Here is a 21,429-nt window from a genome sequence, read left to right on the forward strand (position 1 = left end):
TGAAATATCCATTTACATATAACACAGACAATTTATTTATTAGCTATTAACATACTTAATATAATTATTTTCTTCTTAGAAAGTAGTAGTAATACTTATGTAACGACACCAAAAAAATGTTTCAGTTAATTTCCTATAAATTTCTACTTTCATTTCGTATTTTCTATGACTACTAATTAACTTATAAAAGCATAAATATAAGCAAGTGGACTAGTATATTTTTGCTAAAGTGCATCCTTGCTCTAAATTGAACAACCTTTAGAATCACCGGAAAATCAAATCTACGAATTCGAAAACTATAACAAATAATTAATCAAGTCTGAGAAATGTAAAGGGAAGTGAGTCGAAAAAGTTAGTGAAATGTGAATCTATTTTTATATAAGTGGTATCGTAATAAAAAGTGAGTAAAATGAGTTAGTGGAATGTCATGAATTGTCAAAATTAATAAAAATGAAGTGAGACAATTACTTAAGGTCGGATCAAAATGAAAAAAAAAACTAGGATGCATAGTGGGGGACAAATGGCGTATGATTAAATTTCTTTTCAAATTCAATGATACGAGGTATTACGATTTTATTAAGCGTCGAAAATGCTAAAGCGTGCAAATGTGCTTCACAACACCACTCTCATGACACATGTTATATCGAATGATATCATAGGGACGAGGAAAAATACCGAATACCGCACTTACCGTATCGAAAAATACAAAAAAAATCTGATTTTTTGGTATACCACAATTTTCGGTATACCAAAAATCTTTCAAGATGATAACGGTCTATACCGCGGTATATCTAATCCTTGGTGTATACCAAAAAATTGGTATATGTTGAAATATTATATAAATATTAGTGGGATCATGTTAAAATTCATATACTATCCAATCCACAACTGAGTCCAATCATACACCATTAGATCTTAAAATAAGTAGATGAGATTAAAGCTCATAGATTTCAATAAATAGTAAATAAAATTTCAACAAGAGGGTAAAATAGTCAAAGTGTTATAACATAAAAATTTTCATGGATTTTATATCAACGTAGTGTATTGCAAATATCAACACAGTGACATAAGAATCTCAATACAAGTACCCGAAAATATCAATACATTTTTATTGATATTGTACATGCATTATGTTGAAATAGTGTATTTATTGATATAAATATATTGAGGAGTGATCAATTGTTAACTCATCATTTAATTGCTAACTCATCATTTAATTTCTAACTACAACTAATTTAAGACCATAGGATTTTAGAAATCTTGTGGTCTAAAATTTGCCATGTGTAATTTTCGTTTTTATTAATTAAATCGAAAAAGATAAAAAAAAACCTACCAAGTTAGGGTTTTTGATTAAAATGTCGATATAGTGTGTCGAAATATCAACACAATGCTTTGAGAATGTCAACACAATGCTTTGAGAATGTTAATGCATTGCTTATATTGTCATTCTTCATGTATTATATTGACATATTTTATATACTATGTTGACAATTGTTGCTGTACGAAAAAATTGAAAATTTTCAATTTTTTTTTAAAAATTTTGACATTGGAACATATGCATGTGAGATCTCATTAGAATCCTTATGAAATTATCTTTAATTTTATATATGTTGTGCGAAAAAATAATTTAAATCAGGAAAGTTATATGCGTTTTAAAGTTATGTGATATTTTTCAAAAGTTAGCTACAACTGATTTGTTGTAAATTGACCTTAATACCCTTATTGACGTTTTTTGTTGATCGTATTGACATTCCGGGGCTATTGATCTAGGCCCTTGATTTGAATATCTAATGACTATTATTTAATTGTAGTTAGCGTATTGAGTTAGCAATATAACCTCCCCTAAATAAGTTTATCAACATATATGAAAATTAAAATAAAAAATTATAAAATTTCATTATTTGATCATCGTCGGAATATATGTAATTGAGATCTCGTTAGAATCCTTATGAATTTACCTTTAATTTGATATATTTTTTACTAAAAAATAATTTAAATCGAGAGATCTTACTAATCTAAAGTGACAGTTTGGTGAAAAGACAATTTTATCCTTTTTGGAGGGAAAATGTGAATCTATTTTTGTTCACCCTTTTGGTCATTTTGTGAAATGGCAGCTATTGGATAAAAAAAATTGCAGCTCCTATTGGCTTCTCAAATGGTCCAACCAAATGCAAACTAAGAAGATTTAAAACACTTTTAAATAGATGGACTAGAATCTGCATTCTGTGGACTGATTTTGTGATTGTTGTATAGCAGGTTTGGTTCTGCTTGGAATCCGGTGACGGCTCCGACGACCGTTGGCGGATGAGGCGACGAGAGAGATGCCAGAGATGCAGAGGAAGCGGCGACGCTGCTGCTTTGCAGGATGGGTTACTGCGGAGGCAGCGATGCAGGAGGGCCGACGGCGGCGGAAGCGGAATAAATAGAATCTTGATGAATAAAGTTGATCTAAACCAAATCTTGAGAAGAAGAAATTCAATATACAATATAGATAGAACCAAAGCCGACGAGACATAGCGGTGGAACACTGAGGAAGGACGGTGGCTCGGCGTGTGAGGGCGGCTGGGCAGCGGCGAGGCGCGACGGGTGACGAAGCAGGGAACGGCGGCTGGGGAGCTATGCAGCGCGGTGGATGTGAAGGAAGCAAGTGGGTGGCGAAGCGCGGCGGTGGACCGCGAGGCAAGGCGTGCCGATTGAAGTGTGTCGTCTAGGCAAGCGGAAGGAGACAGGCGGTGGGGCTGGCAGCGCATGGCAGGGCGGGGAGTAGAATAGCGTTGAGGGAGAAAGGGAGAGAAATGATTTAGGGTTTCATGGAATATTAGTTATTGTATACTAATGGGGCTCTAATTTTGGGCCTTTAATGTAGCATATAATTTGGGTTTTAATAGTGTAGTGTAATACATAAATAATGTTCTTTTCAACAAAAATAGAATTTGTGTTAAATTCTATTATTATTATTATTATTATTATTACAATAAATATTTTTATCTCATTTTTGTTCTCTATTATATTTATTTATTTCACTCATATCAGATTTAAAATTGTATAAAATTGTTTGCCAATTCAGAGATGCTTCACGAGCTAAATAATAGTATTACTAAGTTTTTAGATTAAATTACAAAATAAGATTAAATTATAGAGTATATATTTAAAATTAAACTTAACTTATAAAGTTTGTATAATTTCTTAATATAAAAAAGTGTAAATTGTTACATTATTCCAAACAACAAAGATGCATAAAATATTATCTATATTTTAAGTGATATTTACTTTTTATACGTATATGTGGCAGGGAGTAAGAAATTTATTCTTTCTAATATCAAACACTCATTTAGTCTTTGACTATATATCAAGTTATGTTATAGTTTGAAATTAAATAGAAGAAATAAATAATCAACTGATTAGATAATACAAATTTTCTAACTTGACTTCTCAATGAAGTCTTAAATTTTTTAAAGTCATTTAGTCTTTGACCATGTATAAAATGTGATTATTGGATAATACTAATTTTCTAACTTGACTTCTCAAAGAAGTTTAAATTTTTATTATTTAAATTATTCATATATTTAATGTGGATATGTTTAATAATTTTTTTAATGAAGCTATTAAATTTATATATTGATTTACCTTTTATTTGGATTAATGACTACCATAGCACTGTCAACAAACATTTCTACTCACACATATTTTCAATATTTATACTGTATGTCTTATTCTAATTAACTCATATTCTTTTATCATAGTTATATATCTTCTTATTGTCATTAATTTTTATTGTTTTACTCCACTTAGTTTATAAATTAAAATTGTATAGATATTTCATTCATTTGGGAGTATAAATTCTCCAATTAGAATAAGACAAGATAAGTATATTTATGTTTTTTAAAATTTTCACATTGCTTTGAATTCATAATTTCTTTATATTTATTATGTTTTGTATCTATTATTTGAAATTTTTATGTCATGTGCATAGCACAGATGTTAATACTAGTTTATGTAAATTTAAAGTTTTAAGATGATTTTGAGGAGAGAAAAAGTGATTAATTTTAACTACCATATATAAGAATTGATATTAATACCATTTAAGTTTATTTAATTATTTTTTTATTTTAAAATATAATTCAGTTGGCATAATTTTAACCACTAGATCTCATAATCTAATAGCTAATATTTGGTCTTAATTGGAGATTGATAATTAGTTAGTAATTGATTACATCCATATATTAGTATATTTATACATAAAATAAAATAAAAGAAAAAAAATCTTTGAAAATCCTACCTTTAGATATATGGCGTATAAAATAGTTTTTTTTTTTTTTGTATAACGATATACCATATTGTACTTCGGTACATCATATTAGTGCAGTATACCACAATAACTGTGGGGTAACAGTATCAAAAACTAAGCATACTAAATTTCTGGCACACAAAAAATTGATATTTTATTGATATGATATTTTGTCGTACCACAATTTTCACTACAATATACGGTGTGGCGTTATCGATAAGATACAATATAGGTTGGACAGAGTAGTATAGTAATAGATTGATAACTACATTGTTACATATATCGAGTGGAGTTTTGAAAACAAGTAGAGATCAGTATCATCCGCTTAGATATCTTTTAATAATTCTATTCTCACCTCAACTTTTTCATGACTACCAATAATAATCACGTATGTGTATGTACATAGCGACATTCATATTGCAATCATGCTCTACTTTATAATGCAGAAAAACATAAAGATTTAAAAAAATGGTCCTGAGATTCTTTGAACGTGAGATCACAATGACTTCGTATTGAAGTAAGAAAGCAATTCCATTACTTCTCTTACCTTCTTGTTTTATACTCCATTCGTTCACAAATAAGAGTCTCATTTTTTCATTTTAATTCGTCCGCGAATAGAAATCTCAATTTTTAATTAGCATAAATGATAAAGAGGTCCACATTCCATTAACTAAATCCACTCACATATCATTTAAAACTAATATATTCAAGTTTGACTCATATCTCACTAACTTTCTTCCACCCATTTTTCTTACCATTTATTAAAACTTGTGTCGGAAATTAATGGGACTCATATTCACGGACGGAAAGAGCAGATAACTAACGTATCAATAGAACAAATATTTGTCTCCTCGCATATACATCTGATTCATTGATCACTAATTAGCTGCGACAAGTCACATTTTTTATAGTAAATCACTATGTTGAAGACTAGTAGTTCACTCCGGGGTTGTTCGGTTGGCAAGACTAAATCTCATGATTAAATATGTATCATGTTTGGTTCATAAGATTAACCCCCTCAACTTAATCCTAGATGGATAGTCTCATGATAATTAGTCATAGCCTCCCCCCTCCAACTAAAATAATCCCACTACTTAATTCTAGATGGATAGTCTCATGATTATTAGTCATGACAACCGAACGTCACCTTCGTAGATGTTTTGTTCCTATCATAATTTCATTAGTTAAAGCAAAGTTATGGATTATATCTCTTATCATGTTTCCTCGTATTGAATTGTACTAGAAGGTGGCGTTCGGTTGTCATGACTAATAATCATGAGACTATCCATTTAGGATTAAGTTGTGGGATTATTTTAGTTGGAGGGGGGAGGCTATGACTAATTATTATGAGACTATCCATCTTAGATTAAGTTGAGGGGGTCAATCTTATGAACCAAATATGATACATATTTAATCATGGGATTTAGTCTTGCCAACCGAACACTCCCGAATTATACTATTTCATCCGTTCCGCGGTAGTGGAAGTGTTTCTTTCTGGCATGAGATGTAAGAAAATTGTGTTAAGTAAGCTACGTAAAAGAACAATAAAGTAGAAAATGAAAAAGGTAGAGAGATAAAGAGAGAACAAAGTAAGTGGCAGTAAAATAAATGAAAAGAAATGTGTTGACTTTTATTAAAAAGGAAAATGACTACACTACTATGAAAAGATGGCTCTTGTTAAGATAAGTGAGTGTCTGACATATCTCATGGTATCTACCAAACAGTTAAAATAAACTCATATAACTCGTATATCTTGGCAATTTAAGCTACCAAACAAGCACTATAGTCTGATGAGATTACACGCAAACCTAAGGCCGCTCGTGTCTACTTAACAGCGAACAATTAATGATTCCATTATTGTATATACCCATAAATTCAAAGATGACATTATTGTAAATACCCATAATTTGCAACTATACGTGAAATGGACTTATATCTGAATGGTTACGGTGTCTAAACCAAGACACAGAAACATAGAGCTGAGGTATCAAAATCTGTCATTTTTTATAAACCACCAAAGATTTATTTATGATAAAGCCAAACACTCTGCACAAATATTCCACATGCCATAACATAAAACCAATAGATTTGTTTTATGCTTGTTTGCTTTCTTTCCAAGTGATCATTCACCATTTCTTGGTGTCAAATATGCATCAAATTATACTCTGTCTCCATCCAATAAAAATAAACAAAGTCGTGAATGACATTATATAATTGGTAACGTAAGAGAGAGAGAGAGGGAGAAAAGGTGGTGGAAGTATTATTATCGAATTGTAGTGTCCACATTTAGAATGATGTGCAAAGTTGGCATTTGTTTAAAACTTTCCATATTTAGAATTGGTCAAATTTTGGTAGACGGCCCAAATAATAAAAATGGTCTATTTTTTGTCGATGGAGATGGTATTTAATTAAAAATAAATAAACAGTAGAATTAGTCTATTTTTTTGGATATAGATAGTATTTAAATATGAAAAAGGTTTTATGGTCTTATGTGTGTATCTCTCTGGAAAGAGAAATTATGAAGGTATATGTCCATTCAATTGTTTTATTCTTGTTCATATGATGGCCTATCAGAACAAACTAGGCTTTATTCCTCAAATAATTGATAAACCCCCAATGTTTCAATTTCACTATATTCATCAAGAAGGAATAGCCCTCAAAGAATTGATATGCATCAAGATATTACAGTATTTACCATTTTCCCCATGTAACCATGAAAAAGTAAGATTATAGAATGTTAATTGTTAGAGGCTTTAATTTTCTTAGCAACAAGATATTTATACGATTAAACCTAGATGGAAACGAGTCATCTTAATGTCACAGTTAATTTGAATTATCTTTTTTATTGATTGTTCTTAATTACAAAAAATACCTTTAACTATTAAGCATAACTATGTTCGATTATTTCTTACTTGAAATATTTTACTGTAACAGTTACGAAGAGACTGTTGTACTTGGGTTGGGTAACCAAATTCTTGCTTCATTTTGGAATTTCGAGATCAAACAAATTAAAAAGAAAGGCTATTTTCTGTTAGATGCTTATTATTCTAGCGGATCGATTTGGCTCATCCACTCTTGAACCTACCTTCTCCCCGAGTTATGATTTGAAAAGAGAGAAGTGAATTCTCTCTATATTTATGATGATTGAGGCGAATCCATCCACGAGGGAAATTTTATAGCGTTATTGCTAAAGAATAGCAACTTTGTTGTCTCTATGATTTTTAACCTAAATTTATAGTAACTATATTATGTATTTTCATTTTTAAATTTGAGTTAATAAACTATATACAGAAGTATTATATATATGAGTTAAAATTTTGGCCAACTAATGCAAATAAAACTTCTTTATTTAGTCGTTTCTAACTTTAAAGTTACATATGTCAAATCAACCAGTAAAAATTTTAACTTGGCGCTAGGAATGTACTAATAAACAATGTAAATAAGTACTCCCTCTGTCCCATTAAAAATGAAACGTTTTTCTTTTTTGGCTGTCCCAATAAAAATGAAACGTTTCCTAAAATGGAAACAACTCTATCTCTACTTTTTCATCTCTCTTACTTTACTATCTCTTCTTTAACTCACAAAACAATACTACATAAAATCCCGTGCCGATTCACAAATGTTGCATTTTAAGCCAAGACTATATATTATATAGGGAGGTGATCAATTGCTAACTAATTAGCAATCCAAAATTGAGACCAATTTTTAACCATTAGATTAGAAGATCTTGTAGTTGATATAATGTCAAGTGTAATATATTTTAAATTTAAATAATTATTAATTAAATTAAAAGTGTATTAATGTCAAATCATATATGTAGTAATTATAACTAACTACTTTCTCTTTCCTCATAATCATCTAAAATCTTTAAATTTACGTAACTCTCTCAATTTAAATTATTTTTTCGCAAAAAATATATCAAATTAAAGATAATTTAATAAGGATTCCAACGAGATCTCAATTGCATATGTTCCGACGATGTTCGGGTGATGAAATTTGATAAATTATATTTCAATTTTCGTACATGTTGATAAGCAGCTTTTATCAACAAATGTAACAAAAAATCTCAATATATTGTAGGCAACATCTAAAGGTGGAGATTTAATCTTGATTTTGGATTAGGGTGCTATAAGCATTAGAATAAGACCTATATTATATATACCATAAAACCAACACACTTTTTAAGAGTGTATTGGTGGATCTATTTTTAGTTGAGATATGGTAATTAAATGATTTCACTATAGAAAAACGTGTAGATTTTTACAAATAAAAGGTATTTGTAATATTAGGAACAAAATAAAGGTTAGTATAAAATAGGAATGTGATTAAATGAAAATTTTAAATATTGTACAAACTCAAAACTATGATCTGGACCATTGAAAAATGTCAACAAATTACAGGAAAATATCAATAGAAAAATGTCAACAGAATTTCAACGGTAGTCAATGATTGATGTTGTATTGATATTGTATTGAAACTGTGTTAAAGCCGTGTTGAGGAGTTTTGAGTTTGTACAATATATAAGTTTGCATTTTATCACTACTTGTATAAAATAAGTATATTGTAAAATGAAAAATCATATATATATATATATATATGTATGATATGTTGACACGAAATAGTGCAATTTTTTGTAGCCGAAAGAAATGCATGCTATTTTTATAATTATTGTAAATTTAGATTAAAAAGTAGAGATCAAATTAAAACTGCTGCTCCTTTTTAATAATAAGCCTTTACATAATTACATCATTTACTAATTTAGCACGCGCATTTTCAATAAATAAAAATGTTATGGATTTAATCTAATCTCTACTTATGACTAATTGAGTCCATATAAATGATTGGACAATATAGAGCTTACGAGTTATGACTAATTAATTAAGACCATAAAATAATGTCGATAAGCGTAGGTCATATTAGATATTTGGTCAAAATAAATAATTCACATTAGTAAGTAAGTACGTTATTAATTTTAGAAATCAAGATTGGTAATATTTCGCCATCATATTTCCCACGTGTTTATGCCTTTATGGCAACGGTGTCCCACATCACTTAACACCAACCGACCAAATTGAGATATTTTAAAAAAAAATAAAAAATAAATAAAAAACTGAGAGTGAATTGTGGAGTAGTATATAAAACTTAGAGCACTCCCAATGGGTCGGCGTTAAATCCGGCGAAAAATCGCCGATTATCGCCGGATTATCGCCGGGCGTTGGGGAGAATTCGGCGATAATCCGGCGACGGCGATAAAAATAGTTTTTTTTTTTTTTTTAATTTCCCCCCCTATAAATTTAAAATTTAATAATTAATTTAAAATAATTTCCCCCCTATTTTTTTTTTTAATTTTCGTTGTTGTAATATTTTACTCGTGTTTAATACAACGAACTTTATTACTATTATTTGTCTTGTCTTATAAATTAGCTAGCTTTATTATATACAAAAATAAAACAATTAAATTAGTAATGATGTAAAAATGAAATGTTGAGTTAGGGAGAAATAAGGGAGAAATAAGGGAGAAACCATTGGAGCAGTTGGCTAAAAGTTGGCTAAAAACTGGGGATAAATTTTGGTGCTGATGTGGCAGGAGTTAGGGAGAAATAAGAGAGTTTTTAGCCGGACCATTGGGAGTGCTCTTACGGATTTATATATATGTAAAAAAGTCATTTATAAAATCTTAAAAATTTTCTACTTTTTTATATAAATTATAATCAAAAAAGTCTTAATGATCCTGATTCTTAAAAAGTAAAGTATCCAATAAACATTAAGTGATAAATATGGCCTATGCCAACTTACTTTACATTCTGAATATGGCCCATTCACGTGTATATATATATATATATTAAGATTTTCTTAATTTATTTATTATAAAAATAGTACTATAACTTAAGTCCCACGTAATGTTCTTAGATTTGAGTCGGGATCCACCGACACCTTATTATCTGCATTCCCATTCATCACAGCATATGAATCATGCTATATTGCTGGCTCGATATTTATTTTCTCTAAATTTTTCGATCTTAAAACCCAAAACTATATATTACACCCATGATTATAGAAAAACAATGTTTTAAAAATCGGACCGGCAAGCGAACCGGCGAAGCTACTGGTTCACGGTTCAACTAGTCCGATCAGTTCAACCACTGATTGGACCATTTTACTGTAGCATATATAATTAAATATATATTATATAAATATATCAAATTTATTATATAATAAAATGTACTTTTGATCCAATTCATATATATTTTTATATAATTTAGTGAAAAATAAAATATTATTAAACTTAATTATGGATAAGTATAATTAAATTTTGGAGAAATATAAATATAAATTATATAAATATATACCTAATATATAAAAATTATATTTAATTAAATATATATATGACATATTGAAATTTAGTGTAATAAATTATTAAAGTTTATTAAATAGTAGTAACAAATTTAATCAACATATATTATTAACAATAAATTATAATGAATGAAACATTTATTCATTGATTATAAGAATAATTAAAGTTATTGTTATGCCACAATAATTAAAGTGGTGGAGTGGTAATGGAGTTGAACTTACATACATGAGGTATATGGTTCCAAAACGGCTCAACTTCTCGGCGGTTTTAAGTGGTGAACCCGACCGGACTGAGCACCGGTTCGCGGCCAAACCGGTACGACCGGCCGGTCCGGTCCAGTTTTTAAAAACACTGTACGAAAAGGATATATCACAGACGGTTCCAGTGAAAATTTTTATAATAAGAACTTTAAATACTAAAAATCATATTAAATCTATGATATATTAATATCAGTTGATATCATAAATCAAGTTTTCATATTAAGTCTTGGAACTAAAATTAAGTGAACTAATATTCACAAATCAAGATTGATAATAAATCTGAATTTTTGTAATGTCAACTAATATTTATATATTTATAAATTGTATATATAGTTTTATGTTTTGATTTAAATTTTTTTTTTTAAATGAATCATATACTACATCATAGTGGGTCTATATATGTTAATAATATAACACAAAAAATGAGAACGTCCAACATAAATAAAGTCAAGTCCCTATATATTTCTGACAATAAAATTAATTTTTGAGCAATAAAGAGATGCTTTGTATTGAAGATTAACCTACATTGTAATGTAGGATCCATGTCACTTTTGATAATGGATTTTACATTTCAATAACTAATTTGCGTTATATTCTATTACTATAAACTTAATATTTTATTTGTCCCATTTTAACCGTTTCTATTTTTCATTTTAATTCATCCGACATTAGAAGTTTCAGTTATAATCTTTTATAAATGGTAATAGGTTCTACATTCCACTCACATTTTATTATGAAACTATTATATAGAAATGAGCTCACATTCCACTATCTTTTTACACAAACTTTCTTTTACATTTTTAAAACTCAGGCCCAACTTAACTGGGATTGCTAAAGTGGAATGAATAGAGTATATAAAAGTATGATTCATGCATCACTAACTTTTAGGAATATTTCTTAAAATCTATATGAAATCAAAATGGGACGTATAAGTTTTTTATTTTATTTTTTATTTTATTAAGTATAAGTTATAATGCAAGTATCTCATGATCATTTTATTTAATGAAGCAAACACTAGTAATAGCGAAATAGATATTAATGATCTATCTCATCATGTACACCAAATTTGTGGCTCAGCTCATGTGTGGATTTGCCTGGATAATGATTTGATGTGTGTGAAAAATGTTGTGGCTCACCAAAAAACCTTTAATGTAAGCTACGTTACAACTCACTTCCAATTCCCACCCTTTTATTATTTCAAACTTAGTAAATATTTCATTCTTTGTTATGCAAAATCATGATGGAAAACAAGGTGCTCTCCCTCCTCCAACCTCTAGAAGCTAAACCCCTCTCAATCCTATGTATAATCCCTCTACTATTCCTCTTCATTTTATCAAGATTAAGACGAAAACGGTATCCACCCGGGCCGAAGGGATGGCCCGTTATAGGCAACATGGGCATGATGGGCCAACTAACCCACCGCAGCCTGGCCGAGCTGGCCAAGCAATACGGCGACATCGTCCACCTCCAAATGGGCTTCCTCCACATGTTCGCCATCTCTGGCCCGGCCCCGGCCCGGGAGGTGCTTCAGCTCCACGACAACATCTTCTCCGACCGGCCCGCGAACCACGCCATCACTTACCTCACCTACGACCGGGCCGACATGGCCTTCGCCAATTACGGGCCCTTCTGGCGCCAGATGCGCAAGCTCTGTGTCATGAAGCTCTTCAGCCGAAAACGGGCCGAGTCGTGGGACTCGGCCCGGGACGAGGTCGGCCACATGGTCCGGGCCGTCGGAAGAAGCGCGGGGGAGCCTGTAAACGTTGGCGAGCTCGTGTTCGGGCTCACTAGGAACATCATATACCGGGCCGCCTTCGGGTCAAGCTCGCACGAGGGGCAGGATGAGTTCATATCCATCTTGCAAGAGTTCTCGAAGCTGTTTGCAGCTTTCAATATAGCTGATTTTGTGCCTTGGTTGAATTTCATGGATATTCAGGGCCTTAATGCTAGGCTTGCCAAGGCCCGGGATTCGCTTGATGGATTCATTGATACTATAATTGATGAACATATACAGAATAAGAAGAAATTGAATGGATCAGATGATGAATCTGGAGATACGGATATGGTGGATGAATTGTTAGCTTTTTATTGTGAAGAAGAAAAGATTTCTGAGCCAGAGGATTTGCAGAGCTCCATCAAACTCACTAGGAACAACATCAAAGCTATTATCATGGTAACACATACTCACTCATTTTCCTCCTTAGCTCAATTTTTTATCAATTTTCTTATTAATATTGGTTAATTAAAGTTTTAAAAAATATGTAGCCTAGGTTTTGAATAATCATCCAAACAATTGAATAATGAATGAATTCACAAATACACTGACATTAAAAAAAAAAGAATATAAAATATAAATAGTTAAATAAAATACTCCTATCAAAATTGAAGTCAAGGATATGAAGTCAAAAACAAAAAACAAAAAACGAAATGTCTAAGGCAAAGCTATCAAAGTCATATAGGTAGCTGTTGGGATCATGAACGTGGTTGGTTATTAAATAAATGTGTATATAAATATTACTATAGTAAAACACAAAAGATTGCTCCCGTGAGGATGAACCCCACATTTAAAAAAAAAAACATATTTTCATCATATGGCTAGGGTTGTAACATATAATGTATCAAAAGTTTGATATGAGTAAAAAATATATACTTGCATAACCAAAATTTTTGGTATATTGGATTTTCAATAAAGTAAGAGAGAGGATGAGAAAATTAGGTAAAATATGAGAGATAAGAGAAATCGTGGGTAAAGAATGAGAGAGATGAGAAAAAGTGGAAAAAATATGAAAGATAAACTATCTATTTTTAGAAATGAGACTATTTATTTAGACATCCCAAAATGGTAAAATGAGACTATTATGTGTGGACGGAGAGAGTACTATTTTTAGTATTTTACGTATGCCAGAATTTCGGTATGGAACACCATAGTATATGAAAATCCATATTTTGTTGACGTACGGAAAATATTTCGATAAGGTATAATACCTTACCGAAAATCAAGTTATACGGTTATACCAAAATTGAGTATTTTCAATATTTTATCAGTACGATAAGTCGGGTGTATCGGTATTTTGACATTTTTCACACTCCCTAAATACGAAGTTTAATACTACAAAATTACTAAATTATCATAGATCATAGAAATAAATAAATAGATAAAGAAAAATGGTTAGAATATTTTTATTAGATGATAATGCTCATATTATTAAAGAAAAAACTTATCAAAATTAAAAGAATGAAGAATATTTGTCTACATATAATTATATACTTAGTATGTAGGTTATGTTATGGTCAATAAAGGTGCATGATGAATTATTTAATTTTCAATATGATAGAAATTATATATCTTTGAGATATCCAAAAATTCACATCTATTTAAAAAATAAAAGATTAGTTTTGTACTAATTTAATTTTATTCATCACTTACTAAGGTTGGAAAAGATTTGTGGATAAGACTGCAGTTCTAAACTTTAGCACAGATATAATATCCGTGAAACCTTTTTTTGTAGTACTACATATTTTGACTCTGTGTGCACATAGAAAACATATACACATTCCTTTTGTCCTTTAACTCATGTCATCATGCAACAACATGTGTACAATAAGAAATCATTGATCTCCGTTTGGAAAAAAAATATTGTCCTCCGTCCCATAAAAGATGTCACACTTATGGGACGACAGAATTTTAGGAGATTTTATTTTGTGTATTAAATGGATAGAGAAAATATAATTTTTATATTTATGTGAGAGAGAAATTTTTCAAAACAGGGAAATATGATATCTTTTGTGGACAAACTAAAAAGAAAAGTGTGACATCTTTTGTGGGACGGAGGAATACATTATTTTGTTTGTAGTCCATTCCAAAAAAAGTATACTAAAGTATTTTCTATCTAGTAAGGTGGAGTGGTGGACTTTATTCTCTATTAAAAATACTTTAATTAATTTTCTTTCTACTTTTGTCTTATTTTATTAATTATATATTAAAATTCATGTTCAACCAAAAGTTCATATTTTTGTGGGATAGAGAGTATTAATTATCGTGTAAACAAATTGGTAATCTAATTATATCCGTCGATACATTTTTAGAAATGTGTATAATCATTTTATATTTTGGGCATTCCATCGTAGTGAGCCACTTACTTTATTCTCTCTATTTTTCATCTATTCTATTTTATTAATATCTTTTAATTTAATACAATATACACTTTTTTTCTAAATTTTCATGTCGGAAAGAAATGTGTATATTACTATGAAACGGAATGAGTTGAAGGAATGAATGACCCATTTTCATAGACTCATATTGTTCTGATTTATTAGGACGTAATGTTTGGTGGCACCGAAACCGTAGCATCCGCCATAGAATGGGCCATGGCAGAGCTAATGAAAAGCCCAGAAGACCTCCAAAAGGTCCAAGAAGAGCTCAAAAACACAGTGGGCCTGGCCCGAAAAGTCGAAGAGCCCGATTTCGAGAAGCTAACGTACCTCCGATGCTGCCTGAAGGAGGTCCTCCGCCTCCACCCGCCGATCCCGCTCCTCCTCCACCAGACCTCCGAAGACGCCACAATCTCCGGCTACCACGTCCCCGCCAGATCACGCGTCATGATCAACGCGTGGGCCATCGGTCGCAACCCGGCCGCGTGGGATCACCCCGACGAGTTCATGCCGTCGCGGTTCCTCGAGGCCGGCGCGCCGGATTTCAAAGGGAGCAACTTCGAGTTCATCCCGTTCGGGTCGGGCCGGAGGTCTTGCCCCGGGATGCAGCTCGGGCTCTATGCGCTCGAGATGGCGGTGGCGCACCTGCTCCATTGCTACACGTGGGAGCTTCCGGACGGGATGAAGCCGGATGACTTGGATATGAGCGACGTGTTCGGGCTAACTGCGCCGCGGGCGGCTAGGCTGGTCGCGGTTCCGACCCCGCGGCTGAGCTGCCCGCTTTGAGCCTTTCATTTTAAGTGTTTGTTGTGTATGTGTTATTTGAGTTATGTGTGTCAGTGTGTATATATGAATTGCAAATTTTCTTATTATTTATTGTGATTTTAGATAATAACAAAAAACAAGCCTGATATATGTGGAAATGAAATGAATATATAGAAATCGATTTACAATCTGTGTTGAGATTTCTTCTTTACATCGATCAGTCAAAACTATAGACTAACAATTTTTGCAACTTACACATAAATACGAAATGGACGCCGTAGCTAAAGTTCAGTTAATCTCAAATCATTAAACCCCCAACAATTTATTTAACTAAAGTTTTGTAATGACATCTGTGTTAATACGTAATTGGAAAGTAAAAGAGTGAATATAAAAAAAAATATGGAATTAGTATTAGTAGATTGTGAAGTCTGCATTATTAGTGAGTAGTATTTAATTGTTTAAAACTTTTCATATTTAGAAATTGTTATAATTAATTTGGCGGAAAGTCCAAAATGGTAAAACTAATCTATTTATTATGGATGGAGGGAGTATAATATATTTTGTACTTACTCCATTCCACCGTAAGTTTATTTTCTGAAATTAATGAGAAAAAAGTATTTTCATCACAGTATATATTTTTATCACATTGTATTTAGTAATGTTCATCACATTATCACTAAAGGATCTCTTACCTGGTTGCTTGCAAAGGAGAGGAGAGAGAGCCAGAAATGGTGCATTAAAGTATTCTTTGATAAAAAAAAAAATTGTATTAATGTTTATAAGGCACAACAAAAATGACATTTATGGAGGCAAAAGTGGAAATATTTTATGGTTGTAATAATCAAACAACTATAACTAAAATGGACACAAGTCAACACAACAAATAATTCACTGTTGTATTTTGTTTTTCTCTTAGACGAATTTGGTTAAAGTGCCTTGCGCTCTACCAACTGAGCTAAACGGGCCTGTTGTACAAATGTAAAATTTTATTTATCACGGTTGATTCTCTGTTTTGGTCATATCCGGGTGCCAAATTGATATCCAAGTAAATAAAAGTTATTGCGACGATTAAAGAAAAAATCAGGTTCAAAATCCAAACATTGAGCTTCATTTAGCTAATAAACTCTAGTAAACAAAGCTCAAGGTGACGTTTCAATAGCCCACTAGTAGTTAAGTATACGATGAATTTGATTATAAAGTCGAAATATAAAAATTACTAGTAGTTAAAGCTTTGAAATAAAAATATTTTTCTTGATTCTAATACTACTACATTTAAATAAAAAATTTATTTGATTATAATACTCCATTTAAATAATTTTTAATATGTTATAGTGGTATATAATTCAAATTTGGGTTTTATATTTACAAAATTAATCCGTACAGAATTGAAAATCAGAAATTCAGAAAAATCCAAATTAAATAAACATTTTTTTAAAATTGCACACACATAACCACTTGTACATGTTTAAACATAAAGAAAAAACTTTTGAATTAAAAACAAATAAACGAACCTCAAATTTCGATTACATATGGCCGAAGTGTTTGTTAAAATTTGACATTTTCTTGTCCTATATCTTGCCTTATGTTCATTCCTCACCATTACGTTAGTATAAGTCTCGTTAGTGCACATTAACAACCCTATAAAAAAGAAATATGCATTGCATGAGTAAAAACAAGTGTCATCCATCAAAATACTCCCTCCGTCCCGGCTAAGATGACATATTGTTTAGCCGGCACAGGGTTTTAGGAATTATTGGTTAAAGTGTTTAATTGGAGAGAGAAAAGGTGGATGTAAGTATTAAAATAGAGAGATAAAGAAAGATGGATATTTTAATAGGAATGAGAAAAAGTGGTTGGGTGTATTAATTGGAGAGAAAAAATTTCTAAAAAAGGAAATGTGTCATCTTAGTTGGGACAAACTAAAAAGGAAAACGTGTCATCTTAAGCGGGACGAAGGGAGTAGTATGTATGCAACTCAATGGTGTCATTGTAAAACCCAAATAATTAAATACATTTTTTAACATATTGATAGTAAAATTCAGCAAAATTGATCGTAAATTGCTATAGTGGCAACTCGATTGTTATTCATTATCTCTTCGAGTAGCAATTTAATATGTTATATGTATGGCTTTTTATCAAAATCCTGCAATATCCCCTGAGTTATCAAAAGAAACAAAATACTCCCTCCGTCCTCCTTTAGCAGTCCCATTGATTTTTCTGCACTCGTTTTGTAAAAATGATAATAAATAGTTAAAGTGGAGAAATAATAAAGTAAAAAAGAGAATAATGTAGATAAGACTATTCTCTATATTATTCTCTTTTTTACTTTATTATTTTTCCACTTTAACTATTTATTATCATTTTTACAAAATGAGTGCAGAAAAGTCAATGGGACTGCTAAAGCGGGACGAAGGGAGTAAATGCTTAAAATTACTAGAAATCAACATTAATAATTAGAAATTTTATAGATGTATCATGTAGACGTTGATAGTGATGAATTCTTTTAAATTTTGTAATGCAAATATGAAGATGAGTTCTTATCTTTATAGGAATCATCATTGCATAGTTTGATAAGTTCGAAACTACAACCGCACAAGCAATAATATGAATTCAATGCAACAAAAATTTAAAGTTTAACCAACATCCAAATACACAATTAAAAATAAAAACTTTCAAAGCTTACTAATCCCAATTATATATTAAGTTCTATTTAACCTTAGCTCACTATGACAGGTTGCTTTTATATATAAAAAAAAATTATCCCAAATTTTAAAGTAAGACTTTCAAACCAACCATCATTCTATTCCCTTCGTCCTATTACATGTAATATGTGACATTTTTTTGAATACAAATTTTTAAATAATATTATTTTATTATTTAATAAAGTAATACTCCCTCCGTCCCGGCTAAGATGACACATTGCTTAGCCGGCACGGGGTTTTAGGAGTTATTGGTTAAAGTGTTTAATTGGAGAGAGAGAAGGTGGGTGTAAGTATTAAAGTAGAGAGATAAAGAAAGATGGATATTTAATAGGAGTGAGAAAAAGTGGTTGAGTGTATTAATTGGAGAGAGAAAGTTACTAAAAAAGGAAATGTGTCATCTTAGTTGGGACAAACTAAAAAGGAAAATGTGTCATTTTAAGCGGGACGGAGGGAGTAGTAGAAAAAAAGTAGAGAAAAAAAATAGCAGAGGATAAATAGTAAAACTTAGAACTTTACAACATCATAATTGCACATTTTCTATATATAGTATACTCCCTTCCTCAGACCTCCAATTACTGTTAATATATTTCCTTTCTCCAATTACTGTTTCTCCAATTACTGTTAATATATTTCCTTTGACTACAAAGATTTAAGAAAGGAAAATTGATCCCTAATATCATGAATTTTATCCAAATTTTGGTTTTTTTCATAAATTTTTAAATTAGTACTATAAATCATGAACTTTTAGATTGATTTGGTATTTTCCACGGCGGATCAACTGTAATATTCGGCTAATTTATATAGCATTTTGAATCCTATTTAGCAGCATTCTTATAAGTGGCATGTCATGTTGGCATATCTATTTGGAATATTAAACACAATACTACTTTTATTTGACAAAACAAAACTCTAAAAATAAAGAAAACAAAATAAATTTAATAAAAACACAAAGAATTTAATTAGAAACACACATCTGTGACACTACGCTAAAAAAATAAACACAACCTGTTTCTCTCTTTCACAAACGCTAGGAACACATTTTAGGGAATTTCCTAAAAAAACTTGAATTATCGGGGAAATACCAAACCAATCTGAAAGTTCATGATTTATGGTACTAATTTGAAAGTTCATGGAAAAAACCAATATATGGGCAAAGTTCATGATATTAGGGACCAATTTCCCGATTAAGAAATAATTATTTACTGAGTTAAATGGAGTGGTAATAAAGTACTTCATTCGTTCATGAAATGTTGTCCACGCTTACTATTTCGGTTCGTCCGTGAAATGTTGTCCACTTTGCTTTTTTCTATTTTTGGTCAATGAGCTCACTTTTCACTAACTCATTACACTCACATTTCTATTATGAAACTAATATGTAAATGTGGAACTCACTTTCCACTAACTTTTTCCATTCACTATTTTTTTTTACATTTCTTAAAACTAATGTCAAGTCAAGTGTGGACAACATTTCGCGGGCGGAGGAAGTATTAGATAGAATAATGTAATAGAGAAATTAAGTGTGCTGGATTTTCCTAAAAAGTGACTTGAAATTCGCACTTGGACTTAGACAACGTTTTCTGTATTATGCTATCTTTTGATGAAGTGTATCTGGTCTTGACGTTCTCAATGATCAACAATTAATTTCTATTGTACATGTCTCTCTAAAGAAGAAAAAATTCCTGTTGGTTAAATCGATCCAAAACTTGAGATCATATTGATGAGTATGCTAGAGAAAATCGACGTACTCCTCTTTGCTAACTCCATGCTAGTTACTAGAAAAACCGAATAGAATTCCTCTCTACAGACTCAGTGCAAGTCTAACTAATATTATGCTTTTCGGATCTGGCCTACAATGGGACCCGCTGGAATTTCTGGACCGACTTCCAAAACTCACGATTCTCCAACTCTTAGGCCAGTTTGTGGGGTTGAGTGAGATGCATTGCCCCAAAAGAGCTTTCTCACAACTTAAATTTCTTTGGATTTGGAAGGTAGAGAAACTCGAGGTATTCAAAGTTGAGCAAGGATCAATGCTTTATTTGGAAGACCAAGAGTTAAGAAATTGTCATAAATTGGAATATTAAAAAGATTTAAGTCACCGAGCGAATTTCAAGTCATTTTCAACACATAATACGTTTTCAGCGTGTTTTTAAAAAATGACTTGAAATTTGTACGGTTACTTAAATAAATGTTCACAATGCCAGTTAAACACATAAATTAGTGAATTAGGCATAGCTCTAAAAAGCCATCTACTATCATTTATCTTGTATTTGTAGAAGGCACTCGTTCTCAATAACTTGTCATTTATCTTGTATTTGTAGAAGGCACTCATTCTCAATAACTTGTCAATCTTAAGGGGGTGTTTAGTGAGTGTTTAGGATATGGCATGATAAGTGGGTAACAAAATAAAAATTACTATTTCATCATGTGTTGGAAATTTGGTGAGAGTCCAAACCACTCCTTTATCTTGAAAATTGTGTATAGACTTGTTCACAAAAATAGAATTCAAATGGACTCATTTGTCCCTATCAACTTACTAAAAGCCATCGTGTATTCTAAATTAGAGGTGAATTGGTAAACTAGTTGCTCAACTGGGTGCAGATTCCAAAGCATATAAGTTGTCTTAAAATTTTTTATAGATACAAAACAGAGAAAAACACAGTGCAATTTTTACGGAATGGGGCCTTAACCAGGTCCATTTCAAATATTTCAATTTACTACCAAACAATTGGAAAAATCCAGATTAAAGGACATCCTGGAGTGCATGCTGTTGTGATTCCTCGAGAAGGGGCATGGTATGTAGAGAAAATCCTAGGTGCATTGAGTTTTTGACAGATTGGAGAAAGATTTTTGTGAACTGGCGTGAGTCGAGGTATTTTGAGAGATCAATTTTGATGGAGGAAGAGTAAT

The 21,429-nt window shown here is 31.2% G+C and overlaps 1 protein-coding gene across 1 annotated transcript; it reads left to right on the forward strand.

Annotated features, from left to right (window-relative positions):
- Positions 1–12,051: 12,051 nt before the first annotated feature.
- On the forward strand, positions 12,052–15,927 carry LOC125200894 (cytochrome P450 84A1-like). The gene is made up of 2 exons (XM_048098721.2): positions 12,052–13,076; positions 15,221–15,927. Exons 1-2 carry the CDS (start codon positions 12,141–12,143, stop codon positions 15,839–15,841), a joined length of 1,557 nt encoding a protein of 518 aa, XP_047954678.1. The 5' UTR covers positions 12,052–12,140; the 3' UTR covers positions 15,842–15,927.
- The last annotated feature ends 5,502 nt before the right edge of the window (positions 15,928–21,429 follow it).

The sequence above is a fragment of the Salvia hispanica genome, chromosome 2 (assembly GCF_029641045.1).
Source record: "Salvia hispanica isolate PSC_SH4W2 chromosome 2, Shi_PSC_v1, whole genome shotgun sequence".
Taxonomy (NCBI): Eukaryota; Viridiplantae; Streptophyta; class Magnoliopsida; order Lamiales; family Lamiaceae; genus Salvia; species Salvia hispanica.

What these genes read in the sequence shown, in the direction of transcription:
- LOC125200894 (XM_048098721.2), top strand. Translation starts at nt 12,141, where the DNA reads ATGATGGAAAACAAGGTGCTCTCCCTCCTCCAACCTCTAGAAGCTAAA. An exon ending in ACATCAAAGCTATTATCATG is followed by an intron (nt 13,077 to 15,220) that starts GTAACACATACT and finishes CTGATTTATTAG; the next exon opens with GACGTAATGTTTGGTGGCAC.